The sequence below is a fragment of the Eumetopias jubatus genome, unplaced genomic scaffold, assembly GCF_037043125.1.
Source record: "Eumetopias jubatus isolate StellerSeaLion01/CBP00866 unplaced genomic scaffold, mEumJub1_p1.0 scaffold_15, whole genome shotgun sequence".
Classification (NCBI taxonomy): Eukaryota; Metazoa; Chordata; class Mammalia; order Carnivora; family Otariidae; genus Eumetopias; species Eumetopias jubatus.
Window position 1 is genome coordinate 90,267,507 of NW_028274821.1, and position 15,141 is coordinate 90,282,647.

A 15,141-nucleotide genomic window follows, 5' to 3' on the forward strand; every position below is an offset into this window, starting at 1 on the left:
GACTGGGGACGGGCGGAGAGGCTCTGGATGCCCCCAAGGACGTGTGCTGCAGGGGAGAGGCAGCCACCAAAGAGAAGGCAAGGCGGCCGGCCCCCATCTCCAGGACAAAGCCTCCCCAGCCGGCCTGCCATCCCTCAGCAGCCCCAGCCTGTGAGCAGCTCTGGTATTCCAGCTATGCAGTCCTGCTGGCACAAAAGCCAAGCTTGAAAAATACCTTCAAGGCGGTGGGGAGATGCAAGGCACGGCTCTCTAAGCACACAAAGCACCCTCAGTGCCCCTCCTGCAACTCGGGAGGGGAGGGCCGCATTGGGGCTCATCACCACACCACTGTCCACAAGGCCAGTCTCTGCAGAAGTACTTCTAGCCTGTAAGACCACATTCTTCATCGCGGCAGGGAGAAAGGCAGGCGGGCCGCCGAGGAGAAACACCACTTCATCACTGCCTGGAGTTTACTCTAGGACCTGGCTGGTGCCTGGCTGTGCTTCTGACAGAGAGCTGTTGTGCTCTCTGTAGCAGGAATTTTTATTTATAGCCAGAGTAAGCCTGTTTGGGCTGAGGATTTTATACCACGAGGGGGGCTGCCTGGCTGGAGACTGCAGATTTCTGCAGAAAATCTGGGAGTGCCAGAGCAAGTTCCTGGGAAAGAGAGCAGTTAGGAGGGGCTGCCTGGTCCCCAATGTCAGCCTCGATCACACCATCAGTCAAAGTGCCAGCAAGGACCATCTGGGAAGGACGATGCCTGCTGGTCAGATGAGATGCTAAGGGTTTGCACAGATCATCTCATTTCATCTACACAAAGGGCTGTTACGATCCTTATCACAAAGATGAAGAAGCAGGCTGAAAGTGCAGGCCACACACCTCAAAACACACAGCTTGGCTCCTAAGAGAGGTGCGGGGGATGTCCCGCTCCCTGAACATTCTGGGCATGTGACAGGCCCCAAACGTATAATCCTACAGCTCTGTGGGATACACATACTATCTGGCTGGGAGAGCTCCCTGGCTCGGTGTTTTGTGATGACCAGCAAGCAACAGGCAGGGAGCTGAGGCTTGACACACAAGCAGGGGATGCAGAGACAACATCTGCCCTCACGAGAGATGCAGGAACTGGCAATCTGCTCTTTTGAAAACAGACATGTGAACGAACCGCTGTGAGTCTTCTGGGTGGAAAAATGATGGCTGATAACCCAATATGTCCATGTGTGCACACGCTAGAGAAAGCAAAGCCCCCCGAAGCTGGCCAGGCGTCAGTTTTCAAGGATACGTTGTCTCCACTCTAGTCTTGGCACGAAAGATGACTAGGGATGAGCCCTGTGCTGGCAAGAAAGCAGGAATAGAGATCTTTAAATGCAAAATTCTGATTCCTCACTGTAACAGACATTCCATTTAATTCCTGTGACTGTCGGGACGAACGGTGGTGCCCGAGGGGGCAGAGAGTGCCAGCAGCCGTGGGCCAGAGCCACAGGCCAGTGACCCTGCCGGCTCTGCAGTCGCAGTGACTGGAGCTCCGAGCTTTGAGGAACTTTCAACCCTCCCGATTACGGGGCGATGCCATCATTTGAGTGAATGGACTTACTGTCATAAAGTGTCTGGGAAGCACAGAAGTTGCCAGAGATTGGTCATTACTGCATAGTCTTGGCTCAAGCAAGGCTTATGACTTCAGTGTTTCTGGATGCTGCTTACCAACACAGAGAAGCTATTGGACGGCTAGTTTTCAGGCTTACATTCGTCTCCATCATTTGTGAAGAAAACACACCCAAGGGCAACTGCTGCTTTAGTGTGGTTTGGGCTTCCTTCCCGTACAGAGAAGCACTCGGAACCACAGCTCAGCACTGGTCCTGGGCTCACACTTCCCTTAAACCAGAGACTGCGAGTGTCAATACAACACGGGGCTAAGTGATTTCTCTTGGAAGGAAGTCAAGCTTTCAGCCACTGCACAACACCCTCCACCATCTCTGGGGGATCGGTCTCCTGGAGAGAAGCAGGCCTGGTTTGGCTCTTAAGAGAAGGAAAGTCACCAGGAAGGACCCTTGATAACATTCCTCGTCACTCTGTGTGGCACACTGGGAGGAAGCCTGCTCGATGTGTCTCCTCTCTCCTTCCTGGTCCCAGTCAACTACTCTTTACCAAAGCCTTCCTTCCGGGGCCCCCTTAGGCCCAGAAGCAACTTCCTTCTTTGATGCCTTTGTGTTGATTTATAACAACTATGCTTTACATAATGTCAAAGGGTAAGTTTCCAAAGCCAAGCAGCAGCTTCTGAGGCCCAAGCCACCAGCACCTGCCCCGGGGACCTCTCTCTGCTCCTGGCAAGGAGAGCCACTTTTGTTGGCCCTGTTGTAGGAGTGATGGGACAGTGCTCATCAAAGAAAGGCAACATCAGCATCACCCTGGATCCAAAAAGTACCTTCTCTCTTTTTGAATAAACTTCTTAGTGGGATCTATTTTTAAAAACCATTTGAACTGGGGCGCCTGGGTGGCTCAGTCGTTAAGCGTCTGCCTTCAGCTCAGGTCATGAACCCAGGGTCCTGGGATCGAGTCCCGCATCGGGCTCCCTGCTCCGCGGGAAGCCTGCTTCTCCCTCTCCCACTCCCCCTGCTTGTGTTCCCTCTCTCGCTGTCTCTGTCAGATAAATAAAATCTTAAAAAACAAAAACATCTGAACATTCTAATTAACAAAGGATGTAAAAAAAACAAACAAAAAACCCAAAAATGTTTTGCTTGGGAGAATTTTAGGTAGTAAGATGGGTGAAAGTGGAAATGTACTGCATTTCTTCTCGTGTAACATATTTTTGCAACCCAAATCACAAGATCCTCCTTGAAAACAACAGATTCTGGGCTAATGGTTTCATGGCTAATAATATTCTTGCAAAAACCTCCAACACATTTTAGGATGCTCTGTATATTCACTAAATATCGACCTTAAGAGCAGCGACTCTTTATAGAAAGATTTAGTACAGATTAAAAAATGATTTGAATTCGGTTCTAGAAATCTGACTGAACTATTTTTACTCAGTTTGGATTTAAACAGCATGCCAGGGACTCTAATTTATACTTATTCTTAGAACTCTATTTAGAGCTGTGGCTACACTCTGTAATGTGTCAGAACATGAAGGACAAAAACCCTCTTCTGGATGTCCAGCCTACATGTGGGCTTTTCTTTTTATGTAGCTTTGCCAGGCCTCCATTATTTACTGGCAATTATGCCGTTCATAAATGTCAAATGGACACTGTTCTTCACAGGGCAGATCTGGATTCTTAACCTTAGCTCTAACTAAGACTGAATAAATGAAACTTTCAGCTTCTCTATTCCGGTTTCCCCATCTCTAGAGTGGAGTAAACACTCCGTCACAGAGCAGTGACAAGCAGCCTGAAATGTGAAGGTACAGGTGAGTCTGTGTGTGTGGATGGCACCCTTAGGGTTCATGTCACCACAGGACCTTCACAGGGACCAAGGGGGTCCTTTTGGTGCCAGACCAGCCGGACTGTCACGGATGGAGTCAGAAGCATGTCTGCCAAGGGGCTACAGCTATTTCCTGGGTCTGAAGTTGGTCCAAGAGCAATGACCATCCAAAATGCCATGAGCACCAGCAAAAAGCAGCAAGAAGTCTTCAAAATGAGGGGCAGAAATGGCTGAGTCACAGTGGCTACTTCAGCAAGTGTCCAAGGCCAAGGGCCTCCAAGCTCTGGGGACAGCCAGCAGCCAGGGCCGTATGGGTTAGCAGAGAAGGAAAATGAGAAAGAAATTGGGTTTTCGGCCACAGTCTGGAACCAGTATGTCTGATGCAAGGAAGTGGATGAGTCAGCAGCATGTTGTTGTAATGAAATGTGGGGAAGTAGGGAAAGATGGATGTGGTGACGGGTAGAGGAAGAGAGCTAGATGCCTCCTTGGTCCCTGCTAACTGCTTTTGGGTGAGTTAAGATCCTTCCAGTCAGTTCGGCATCAGAGCACCTGCCACTTGCTGGCTCGGCCCTGACCTACATACTGAGGCCGCAAGCACATCATAAGCCTCGTCCTTACCCTTAAGAGGATTTATGACCTTGAGAAAAAAGAACTTGAGCATTACAAAAGAAAGAAACACTTTCTCAGTGTGGAAATAAATATTATAATGCCTCCCTTCTTATTAAACACCGGTTGTGTGCCTTACACTATGCTATATGCTTTATGTCAGGACAATTCCAGGCTCTCATCACTGGACAGGAAATGGAAGTCTACTGATTTGGGGACAGCATGCTCAGGTCCACAAAGCAAGTTAAGGAAAAAACATGGTGCGGAAGGGGATGGAAGACATCAGGAAGGGTGGAACAGAAAACAGAAGAAGTACGTGTGGGAGAGCTGAGGAGTTGCTACCAGGAGAAAGTGGGGGGTATGGAGGGCCCCGGCATGGAGACAGATGAGCAGAAGTAGCTGGTGAGGCCACAGAAGGCTCCGTAGTGCTGAGGGGACACGGGAATCTGACTAGTGCTGAGAAGGGGACGTGGTGGCAGGAAGGCCAGCAGGGAGGCCACAGAGGCGGCACTGGGGCAGGGGAGTGATGACAAGGTTGGAGAAGAGGACCAGCTCAGGGCGTATGCTAGGAGTGCAGCAGGGCTTGGTGAGTGGGCGTGTATGTCACATGTAAACGTGGTGTGTGTGTGTGTGTGTGTGTGGCGGAGGTGGGGGGAGACAATACCTCATTTCCTTGCCCAGGCAACTCAGCGGATAGTGGAAACATGCACAGAAATAACAAGGATGCAGGGCGCCTGGCGGGCTCAGGTTGTGATCTCAGGGTTGTGGGATCAAGCCCCACATAGGGCTCTCCACTGGGAGGGGGTCTGCTTGAGATTCTCTCTCTCCCTCTGCCCCCTGCTTGCATGTGTGCTCTCTATATAAATAAATAAATCGAAGAAGAAAGGAGGAGGAAGAAGAAAGAAGAAAAAGAAGGGGCGCCTGAGTGGCTCAGTTGGTTAAGCGACTGCCTTCGGCTCAGGTCATGATCCTGGAGTCCCGGGATCGAGTCCCGCATCGGGCTCCCTGCTCAGCGCGGAGTCTGCTTCTCCCTCTGACCCTCCCCACTCTCATGCTCTTTCTCTCTTTCTCTCTCTTTCAAATAAAAATAAAAAAAATCTTAAAAAAAGAAAAGAAAAAGAAGAAATAACAAGGATGGGAGCAGAAGGGTTTGGCTGTTCCTGTCATCCATTAGTTGTGTGGGGTCTAATTCCCTATCCCAGGAAGTCCAGAGTCTAGCGAGATGCCTGCACTTGTGGCTGTAGACTATACTCTGTGGTAAGGCCCCCAAGAATGGGGTAGAGTATGAGAGTCTACAAGTTGCAGGACCTGAAACACCCACCAGCTCCCGAGCCTCGCATGCAGCACAGCCCTCACTCTCCCTGAGCCAACAGTGCCGGGCCACTCCGAAGGAAACCCCTGGCATGTCTGGCAGGCCAGCAGAACAAAGCACCCCCAGGAGAGATGGAGCTTGGAGAAATACTCCCCCTCCCTGCGCTGCAAGTGCTGTCCGTGGACACTCCCCCGCTCTCACCTCTCAGAGTGAGTGAGCTCTAAGCAGGGCAGGAAGCCATAAAGATAAGGTGACCTCAGGAAGAAGCAAGGGACAGAGGCGAGGGAGGCAGGGGCTTATTTTTTTCCAGCAGAAGACACACAGTGTGTTGTGCCAAGCAAGCCGAGCCCATGGACTCTGCTGGTCTCCGGGCGATTCTCTTCTCTTCGCCCCGCTCCACCGTCTCTCCTTTACTCTTTCCCTTCCCGTGCGGCCGTTAGACCCGTCTTTCAGCCCACAGTCTCCGTGGCAGCTGCTGGGTACTGCTCAGGGCAGAAAAGGCGAGGGACAGCCCACAGTCTCCGTGGCAGCTGCTGGGTACTGCTCAGGGCAGAAAAGGCGAGGGACAGATGCGGCAGTGGGCCTTCAGGAGCTGCCATGTGTCTCAGGGAGTGGGCCCTCGCTGCTGCACCGCTGGGGGACGGCACGGCGGAGAGACAGAGCAGGCCCTCCAGTGAGAGCATGTGTGCTGATGTCCAAAGACCCGAGTTCCACACTCAATCACCATCTGCCCAGAATGGGACACTGGTGGCTCTAGGGAGCCTCGCCCTGCCCTTTGTAACTGACGTCCTCAAGATGATACAGACTTGACTTCCTGACTCCGAAGAGTTGTTTTTTTTTTTTTTTTTTTTTTAAACAAATGACAGTTCCTATGGATACTCCTCAAGTTCTTCACAAAACCTGGGTCTTCTGGCAGTTTTACTTACTCAGAATCTTCTGGAAGCCAAAATGGTAAAGAAGTATTTCCACAGATTCCCAGCACCTGAACAGACCTCTTGGTGACAGTAAAAACCTGCACCTTGCAGTCAGCAAAGAAAGGATGTACCAGAAGACAGTTTGGGGGTGCGGGAAGGTGACTTCTCCGACATCAACATTTCCATTCCTGAAGAGCACTGGCAACCCTAATGGTTACTGATTTTTTTAATTAAAAAAAAAAAGATTTTATTTATTTGAGAGAGAGAGAGAGAGAGAGAGAGAGAGGTGGGGAGGGGCAGAGCGGCAGAGGAAGAAACAGACTCCTTGCTGAGCAGGGAGCCCGAAGCGGGGCTCGATCCCAGGACCCTGGGATCATGACCTGAGCTGAAGGCAGACGCTTCACTGACTGAGCCAGCCAGGCGCCCCATGAGAGGTTTTCACTACCTTGGTCAAGAGTAAAGTGAACGTAGACCCCATCCAACTTTTAAGATTCTTTTTTAGATTCACAAGACCAGGGTTCAGAACCAGAGCCAATGCAAACCAGAGAAGGGCCAGGAAAAGGAGACAGCACATGGGAATTCAGTGCGGAGGGTAAGGGCTGATGCCGCAGCGACCAGAGCTGGAGTGGAGGCGGAAGGCAGCCAATGTGGTGGGGCTGCAGTGAGAACATGGCAGGCAGCCCCAGGGTTACCAGTAACCAAGAGACGGTCTGGGGACAGGACCCCAGCGTTCTGTCAGAGAGCCATCTGTAGGAAGGCACATCACTGAAACACCTCCCAGCGCCCCCATGGGGCAGGCACATTGCCAAGGCCCAGTGGGATCAGACCAGGAACAGGGGCCCAGCCTCCCTGGGCCTTGCAGTGGCTGCCCAAGGCTCTCTACATCTTTCCTGCCTCTCACTCAGTCCTAGTTTCCCTAAACACCTTCCTCTACTGAACCCGGCATAACGGCCCAGAGGCCACACATCAGGGCTGGATGCCTGTCTGCACAGATGCTCCAGTTTCCTAGGATGCAGCACGAGCTGGGCTGGACAGCAAGTCTGTGGACTGCAAGCAAACACTTCTGTGGGATGAGAGAGCTGAGCAGATGCGGTGGAAGATGCCGAGGGGGCAGGGGGGTGCGGGGGGGCACCCCCTGGCCTGACCCCCAAGGGCCATGCTCAGGAGGGAGCAGCTGGGGAAGCAGTCGGTTTCAGTTAAGGTGTGCTGACCCTGAGGACACATGGAAGGGCTGACTACGGGCACCACCCTTCAGCTGGCTCCCCCATAACCTTGATCGCTGAGCACTTACACTGGAGGCCACCTTCCAGAATGCACACTAGGCTTTCTAGCCCCCATCCTCCAGGTAGATCCTTTTGTGTGGAACATCTTGGACTCGTTCTCCTTGACCTTTACTCCTGATCTCCCTGAAATCCTAACTGTTCTTCAGGCCACAGTTCAAATGCCACCTCCCCCCATGGAGCTCTGCCTGACCTTGTCCCAGCTCCACAGCCCAGGGGGTTCCCGCTGACGGCCTGTGATTCTCCTGGCCTTACTCACACCTTGCCTCAGGACCCTTCCTGCTGCGTGACCTGCACACTCCCTGTGCTTGCTGTATTATACTCAACCCGGAACACCGAGGAGACTGAACAAGATGCTTTTTCAGCCCCTACTTCAATTAAGCTTGGTCAAAGCAGCTTTCCTGCTCTAACTCAAGAGGTTTTCTTTTTTAGAAAGAGAACGTGTGCGACTGCGTGCATGGGTGGGGGGAGGGGCAGAGGAGAGAGAGATTCTTAAGCAGGCCCCACGCTCAGCACAGAGCCCGATGCGAGGCTTAAGCTCACGACCCTGAGATCATGACCTAAGCTGAAATCAAGAGTTGGACACTTAACTGACTGAGCCACCAGATGCCCCAAGAGGTTTTTAACGGTTAGACTCTTCCCCGTCAGAAGTAACAGGTCGCTGAGAGGGTGAGGTGTCTTCACATTTGACCAATGCTGTATTCCTAAGGGGCACCCCTGCAGAATTCCATGTTGGAAGGATGACACAGGCCCAGGAACGACAGAATGATGAGATTCAGGAATAAAGGGCCGCTCTGAGAGCAACCCACAGCCCTTTATCTGGGGCTCATGTCAGAATGCAAGCAGAGAACACAGGAAGAATATGTTGGCATTGCACTAAACCACTTCTCTGGGGTTTCAGCACATCAGATGTCAAATGTTCCAAACATTCAGGCCATTACTAACATCTCTGGAGGCTGGGGGACTTTCCTTTTAAGAAATAAAGCCCCTTTAGTAGCTCACTCCCTTGGACTCTGTACCTTGGCGTTGGTACAGAGAATGTGGTCTTTCCAATGCAAGGTGCCCTGAGACTCCCCTGTGTCCCAAGGGATAAAAACCATGATACACTCATGCCCAAACTTCATTGAAATGCCCTCAAACTTTCATCAACTCTGTAGCAAACAGTTCTGCTCACTGACAAGCCCTTTAACCCCAAACTGTTCAAAAGGCACACTGTAGATGCTTTCTTAGGATAACTCACACTTACTTTCTGTTCATAGAGGAGAAAAAACAGTCAAGAGCTGGATTATGTAAAGGCCAAGTTTTGCACGATTTGTGAAAGGAGCTTGCCAGAAGTGCCTGCTGAGGATACAGAGGGTGTCTGTGTGCCAGGGCAGGGCCGGGAGTGGGCAGGGAGGGGTGTTTAGCCTTTCTACGGCAAGCATAGGGTTGCTGAGGGCTCTAAAAAGTTAGGCCCTAGCACCCACAGGAACAGTGCATTCCTCACAGCAGGCAGGACCGTCTTAACCTGGGCCCCGGACGGATGATTCTCAAAGACAGAAACCAGACAAGACCACACAGGGAGCCTGAGCTTGGCTAGGTCTCTGCGAGTCACCTGGTCAACCAGTCACGAGGTCATAGAGGGAAAAGGAAGTCCAGGTAGGTGAAGCCATTTGTCCAAGCTGTCACGTGCAGAATGAGGACGGAGCCGAGCCTAGAACCACGGACTCCGAGACCAAGAGCTGCAATAATCAACTTCCCTACCTGATTTTACTTAATCCTCACAACCACAAAATAAGAGGCAAGCGTAATCTCAAAGGAAAGAAGAGGAGACCAGGAGGGATAAATAAACTCCCTAAAGGCAAAACTGATTTTAAGCAGAACCCAAACATGGCCCCATCCAAGCTCTTCCCCTGCTGCTCAGTCTCATCTTAACAGATTAAAGGAAGAACGGTAGCCCTCTAGGTTCCCGGGCAGATGCAGATTTCAGCAAAAGATAACAGACCAGTACTGTGCCTCCCAAAGTGTCAGTGTCCCCCAAGTTTCAGAAGTAAACTATTTACAAAATTGGCTGCCTTCATTCCCTTCCCACGGCCACGTCCCTCGGCAAGGTGATCGGGCAGCAGCCCCGCAAGAGGCGGAGTCCAGCTCCCTCCTCCTGGAATCCCAGGCTGGCCTCGTGGCTCGATGGAGAGAATGCCAGGAAGTGACAGACAGTGAGCTGGTTCTGAGCCTAGGCCTGAAGATACCCTGCCTGCTCCCATCAGTTCCCCAGGCACCCCGCTGGCTGCCGTGGGAGCAAGCCCGGGCTGGCCTCACGGAGGCTGGGGGGGTCAGCAATAGCACTGCCACAGCAGCCCGCTGTCCCAGCCGAGGTTCCAGAGATGTTGGTGAGGCCAGCCACAATCAGATGGGCCGTCACCCTGCCAACCCATGTCCGAAGCAATGACAAAGGGTTACTGTTGTTTTAAGGCACTGAGTTTTGGAGTGGTTTGCTACACAGCAGAAGTTAGCCGACAAGGCCCTCAGACTTGAACTCTGTCATGTCCTGGTAAAGCCTGCTCTCCCTGGCCTTGCTTCCTATGGGAGGAAGACTTCTTTTTAAATACAGAACACTTACAGGGCTGACCCATGGCCAAATGGGAGACCAGAATAAAAAGGTCAAAACACTTCTGCCAGTTTACTCCCGAGTGGTGATGCCGAGAGCGTGGCCACTAACATTTCCCGGTGCCCACCGCCACCCCACCCACCCCGCCCCTTCACATAGTCCTCGGGCCATGGAGAACCAACCATGCATGCCCCTTCCCGTCTAGGGCAGGGTCTACAAGAGGACAGAGTCAGGGCTGGGCAGCAGCACACAGGTCGGGAGGCACAGGCGACAAATGAAAGCTCGCACTCACGTTTCCAAGCAAAGAGCAGCAGGCAGCGACTCACCGAGGGCACTGGCAAGTTGCCGTGCCGGCTGAGAAAGGGGTTAGAGACGGACACACTGATGCCCTGAGTGGCACTGCCGTCCTCGGGGGTGAAGGCCACTTTAGTTTGCTGGACACAGTAGGAGACAGAGGAGAAGGAAGAAGCAGCATAGGAGGCCTGCTGGACAGAAGGGACGAGAGAGGACAGGGAAGGAGGGAGAAAAGCAGAGAACAGTCAGGCAGGTACACATGAAGGCTCCATAGGCTGCTACCTAATTCTGCTTGAACATTCTGGAGAGGGATGGCTTCTTGGCTCAGCTGAGGAATCACAGACGCCTGCGAGAGTCCACCTGGACAAGAGAGTGCCCTCCTTCACCTCCTTGTGAGGGATTTAAAAAGCGAACTTTCACACAAGTTGTGTCCACTGGAAGTGGCGGCAAGGTGGAAGGAGGCCAAGCGGGCTCGGAGCCCCGCGGGCCTGGCTTGCACTGACGTAGGGCCTCACGTTCCTCCCCTGGGGAGCAGAGCCTGCACTTATCCATGCTTCTGCAGAGTGTGCTCCTGGAGCCAGGCCGCCTGGGTTTGAACCTGGGCCTCACCATCTGGGACTTGTTTGGCTTCGGGCATTATTTAAAGGTCCCCGCGGCCTAGGTTCTTGATCTGTAAAATGGGGACACCTGTCTAGGACCGTCTGTGCATAAAACACTCAGAACTGTGCCTGCCACACTGTACAGGGGCCAACACAATTATGACTACCATTTTTGCTGGTAAAATGGAGTATAAGCCTTCCTGCTGCGTCTGAGAGAGGGCAGCCACGCAGCAGGCACAGGGCATGTCACGAGCCGTGCCGGGCTTCAGCCAGAGTTGGGCTTGGTCCCCCATCTTCTCCTTCCAGCGCTGCGTGGGCTCCAATGAAGTCTCTCTGGCTTCCTCAGCCTCAGTTGACTTAACACGGGGGTGACAGAGGCTGTGGGGAGGATCACGTGAAGCCAAACCAAGCTGCAGGGCTCAGCAGGGTGTCTGCATCGCTCCTGGGCCCCTCGCTGCCTGGCTGGCATGCGGAGTGCTCGGTGGGCTCTCTCACACAGGCTCCGAGTCCGAGAGCGCTCCCTAGGGACCTGTGTGAAGCCTGTGGGCTCCATGGTGCAGAGAAGGTGCGCAAGGATGACCGATGGGCACCTGTGGACACTGGCAGGAGGGGCTGAGACTGTTTCAGATCTCAACGAAATCCAGTTCAGCCGCTGAACCAAGCATTTTAGGTCAGGGCTCCCTGGGGCAGGCATTTCTATTTCCATGCTAAAGATCCCTTTCTGAAACATTTTCAGAGCCATTTAGATTCATATTGGGGCATATTCAGGGGTTCCTGGGGGCGGGCAGGGTGGGTGAAGAACTGAGGGCCTGAGTCGTGAGACACAGCTAGTCCTGGGCTCTGCCTGGTCAGCCCCTGAGCTTCCCGAATGCAGGAAGGCTCAGGGGCCCCTGGGGCAGGGCGGACACTCGAGGAGTAACCCGGGGTCTTGGCTGTCCAGTTGGCAGCTGCCTCCCAGAAAAGGCAGGCCAGCACCTTCACGTCCTCTCACGAAGGACGGAAGATGGCTGGGCCCCTCTGCGGTGAAAACACTACCAGGCTGGTCAGCCTATGAGCAAAACAGCACATGCAGCTCTGAACAGGTCAAGAATCCCTTTCCGAGGTGCACTCTTCCCGGCGAGATGCTTGGACTCCACCACCCGACCACGGTCCACTTGGTTGGTAGACTGGGAGCCGCAGGAACAGGGTTCAGGTGCGCAGCAGACACACCCGACCTGCCCACCCGCCTGGTCCCACGCAGGACAGCCTGTCTTCTGTGCTGACTTGGGCTTCATTACCTACAGGGACTCCTCACACGGGAGGCTTTTCAGAGGAGGTAGGGTGCCATGCTGGGAACACAGACGGCTCTGTGTAAGGCCATCGTGCTTCAATAGAGCTTGTTTCCACGGGGCCATCGCTGGCCAGGGTGGGGTGTCAGCCACTCTGTGTAGTTGGGCCATTATGTAAATCAAGTTCACAGATGGCAGTACACAGACCAGGCCCTGTGCCTTGATTGAGTCCCTCCTTTCTGGGAGGTCTATATTGGAGCCCAAGAAGAGAGGAAAAATACAAGAGACTGTCAGCAGAGAGAGCAGACATTCTGAGTACAAGCCAGGCCCAGCTGCGTGGGGCTGCTCTGGAAGAGAAAGGCGCCGCCACCCCCAGGGCGGGGAGGCGGGGGAGCCTGTCGGGAGGAAGTGGGAGCACCCATGTGGGAAGCCGCGTGGTCCCTGGCAGCAGAGGGTCGCGGCGGCGGGGCAGGGGTGCGGCTTACCAGCTGCCGCTGCTTGGGGGGCAGGGCGGGGGGCGGCGCCAGGTCCTGCGAGGCCTCGGTGCTGAACGAGTCATTGAAGCCGTACACCTCCATGAGCAGCTTGTTCTTCTGCTGGTAGATGTGCTCGCTCTGCGGCGTCTGGTAGAACATGGACGGCTGTGGTTCTGAGTAGTCCTCCAGCAGCTGCATGTAGGCTAGCACTGTGGGGCAGACGGGGTGGGGGGGGCCCGGCGTTACTGGGGGGGGCAGCTGGGGCTGCGTGACCCACGGCTACCCCCCCTGCCACCGAGCGGGCCCCGCCCTGCTCCCCTGGCACGGCCAGGCCCAGGCCCACAGAGGCCCCCGCCGACACCACACCACGGACGCCACCATGTTGCCCACAGGCCAAAACCTATGGACACATAGCAAGGGTGAGCCCTACGAAGGCTGTGGCTCTGGCCGGCAGGGACACGCCCGTGCAGGCTGGGTGACTAACACATAGCACTCTGGCGGAGAGGTGACAGTGGGGGAGGCCGGGACCTGCGGGAACTCCCTGTACTTTCCGCTCAGTGTTGCCATAAACCTAAAACCACTCTAAAAAAACAGTCTTTAACCACTCTAAAAAATAGTCTCTTTTTAGAAAAAGCATATGGGGGGCGCCCACCCCCCCTCTGCTGAAAAGCCCTGGGGGTTTCCTGGCACCCCGTGGCCGCGGCGGACACTAGGCACCACTTCCCACGCCTCTGACCCCAGGCTCCCTTCTCTGGAGCACTCAGGGAAGTGCGCACCCGCTGTTCCCCCGAGGCCTGCTGAGCAGGCTCTCCCCTGCCTGTGGCTCGGCAGGAGCCGTCCGCCCAGCAGCCCCTCCTTGTCCCTCCACGGCGTGCTCTTAGCTCTTCCCACAGCAGGAGCCACCTGTGGCACTGTCCCACGTATGTGATTCTACTGAGCACCTATGTGTTGGGCACCAGCTCAGGGGCCAGCAAGCAAGTCTTCTGGCCACGTGAGGCTCACGCCCTCCCAGGAGACAGAAAACAGACCAGGTGTGAATGCTGGGGACAGAGAGTGAAGCGGGCTGGTGGTGGGGGCTTCTCCAGAATATGGATAAGCTACATGACGCCTTCCACGCCGAGGCTACGGGCTGGGCAAAGGCTAAGGCCGGGCCAGGGGTCTGGTGAGCAGAGCACAGCCAGCAAGGGGAGGCTGGAAGGAGCGAGGCAATCATCTGGGAGGTCATGAGAGGCTGTGGGAACGGGGCAAGGAGGCCGGCCCGCTGCCATGCCGGGGGGACCCCACGGAGGGCTCCCCTCTGGGCCTGCCTGGAGCTGTTTGTCTCGAGAAAACAACTGTGGGGCCGCCGCGGTTGTTTAGGTGACAGATTGTGGTGTGGGTGGAGGTGGTGAGGTTGATTTGATTCAGGATATATTTTCAAAGCTGATGCAACAGGATTTACTGCTTGTCGCTGGAGAGTTGAAGCTCCCAGGGGACAGGGACCATGTCTGCTGCTGCACCATCAGTGCCTGACACACAGCAGGTGTCCACCGATATTTGCAGAACGAATGAGTGAATGAAACACACATCATCTATCCCGACCAAGTGACTTGCTAAACCAGGCGATGGCCCTGGGTGGGTCTTGTAAAGCACCCACCGGGTAAACAAGAAATAACAGCCACTAAGCTCCATTCTCCCCTTCCAGCTGAGAGGCTACAACCTCGGGGGAGGGACAGACGGCGAGGAAAGACATGCTTGAATTCAAACACGTGCGCCCTCTCCTCCATCTCTTTCAGAAAGCCTGGCCCTTGCCACCCCGCCACCTGACGCCACGCTGCTTCCTCTGGGTGGCACTACCTGTAGCTTCGAGGCCGCCCAGTGGCAGGCTCCCTGCCTGAGCCGTGAGCCCTCGCAGCCAACAGGGGCCTCGCCCACCTGGGGAGGCGCAACACCTCAGGCATCCATCCTCACAGGCACCCTTTCCTGAAGCAGGCGTGGAGCCCTCAGCCCCTGCACCTTACTCCCAACTGGGTTAGCAATTGGAGCCCTGACTCCAGAGCCAGGCCCTTCTGACGGCTCCACAGGTTCGGGGCAAGTGACAGCTTGGGCCAACTGTCCGGCCCTCTGGCACCTTTAGGAAGCTGGAAGGCTGGTGGGAGTAGGCCCTTCTCCAACCCCCGTCTCTCTGCGGGACTGGAACCCACACTGGACACTCCCCACAGCAAAGTCTAGGTCAAGGCTGGCCTGAAATGCAGTCCAAACCTGGGCCGCTTTTTCTTACTAGCTAGCTCCCTCCCAGGTGTGGGAGCAAAGCAACTTAGGTACGTGTACAGCAGAGGTCCGTACAGAGGTACCATCCAGAGTTGGGTGCTGTCCTCCTGGAGCACCTGCTAGATACCAAGCAAAAGTGGCCAGGACAATTTTGCAGGG

At 54.5% G+C, this 15,141-nt stretch overlaps 1 protein-coding gene across 3 annotated transcripts in view; it reads right to left on the reverse strand.

Moving 5' to 3' along the window:
- Positions 1 to 15,141, reverse strand: part of RAPGEF1 (Rap guanine nucleotide exchange factor 1) — a 136,772-nt gene that overhangs the window by 24,047 nt on the left and 97,584 nt on the right. For 2 of the 3 annotated variants that reach the window (XM_088018863.1, XM_088018862.1), the window contains one exon: positions 12,742 to 12,941. In XM_088018863.1, coding sequence (XP_087874989.1) covers positions 12,742 to 12,941 — 200 coding nt within the window. Of the gene's footprint in view, positions 1 to 10,421; positions 10,581 to 12,741; positions 12,942 to 15,141 lie in introns of all 3 variants that reach the window. The other variant, XM_088018861.1, reaches the window with a different exon arrangement.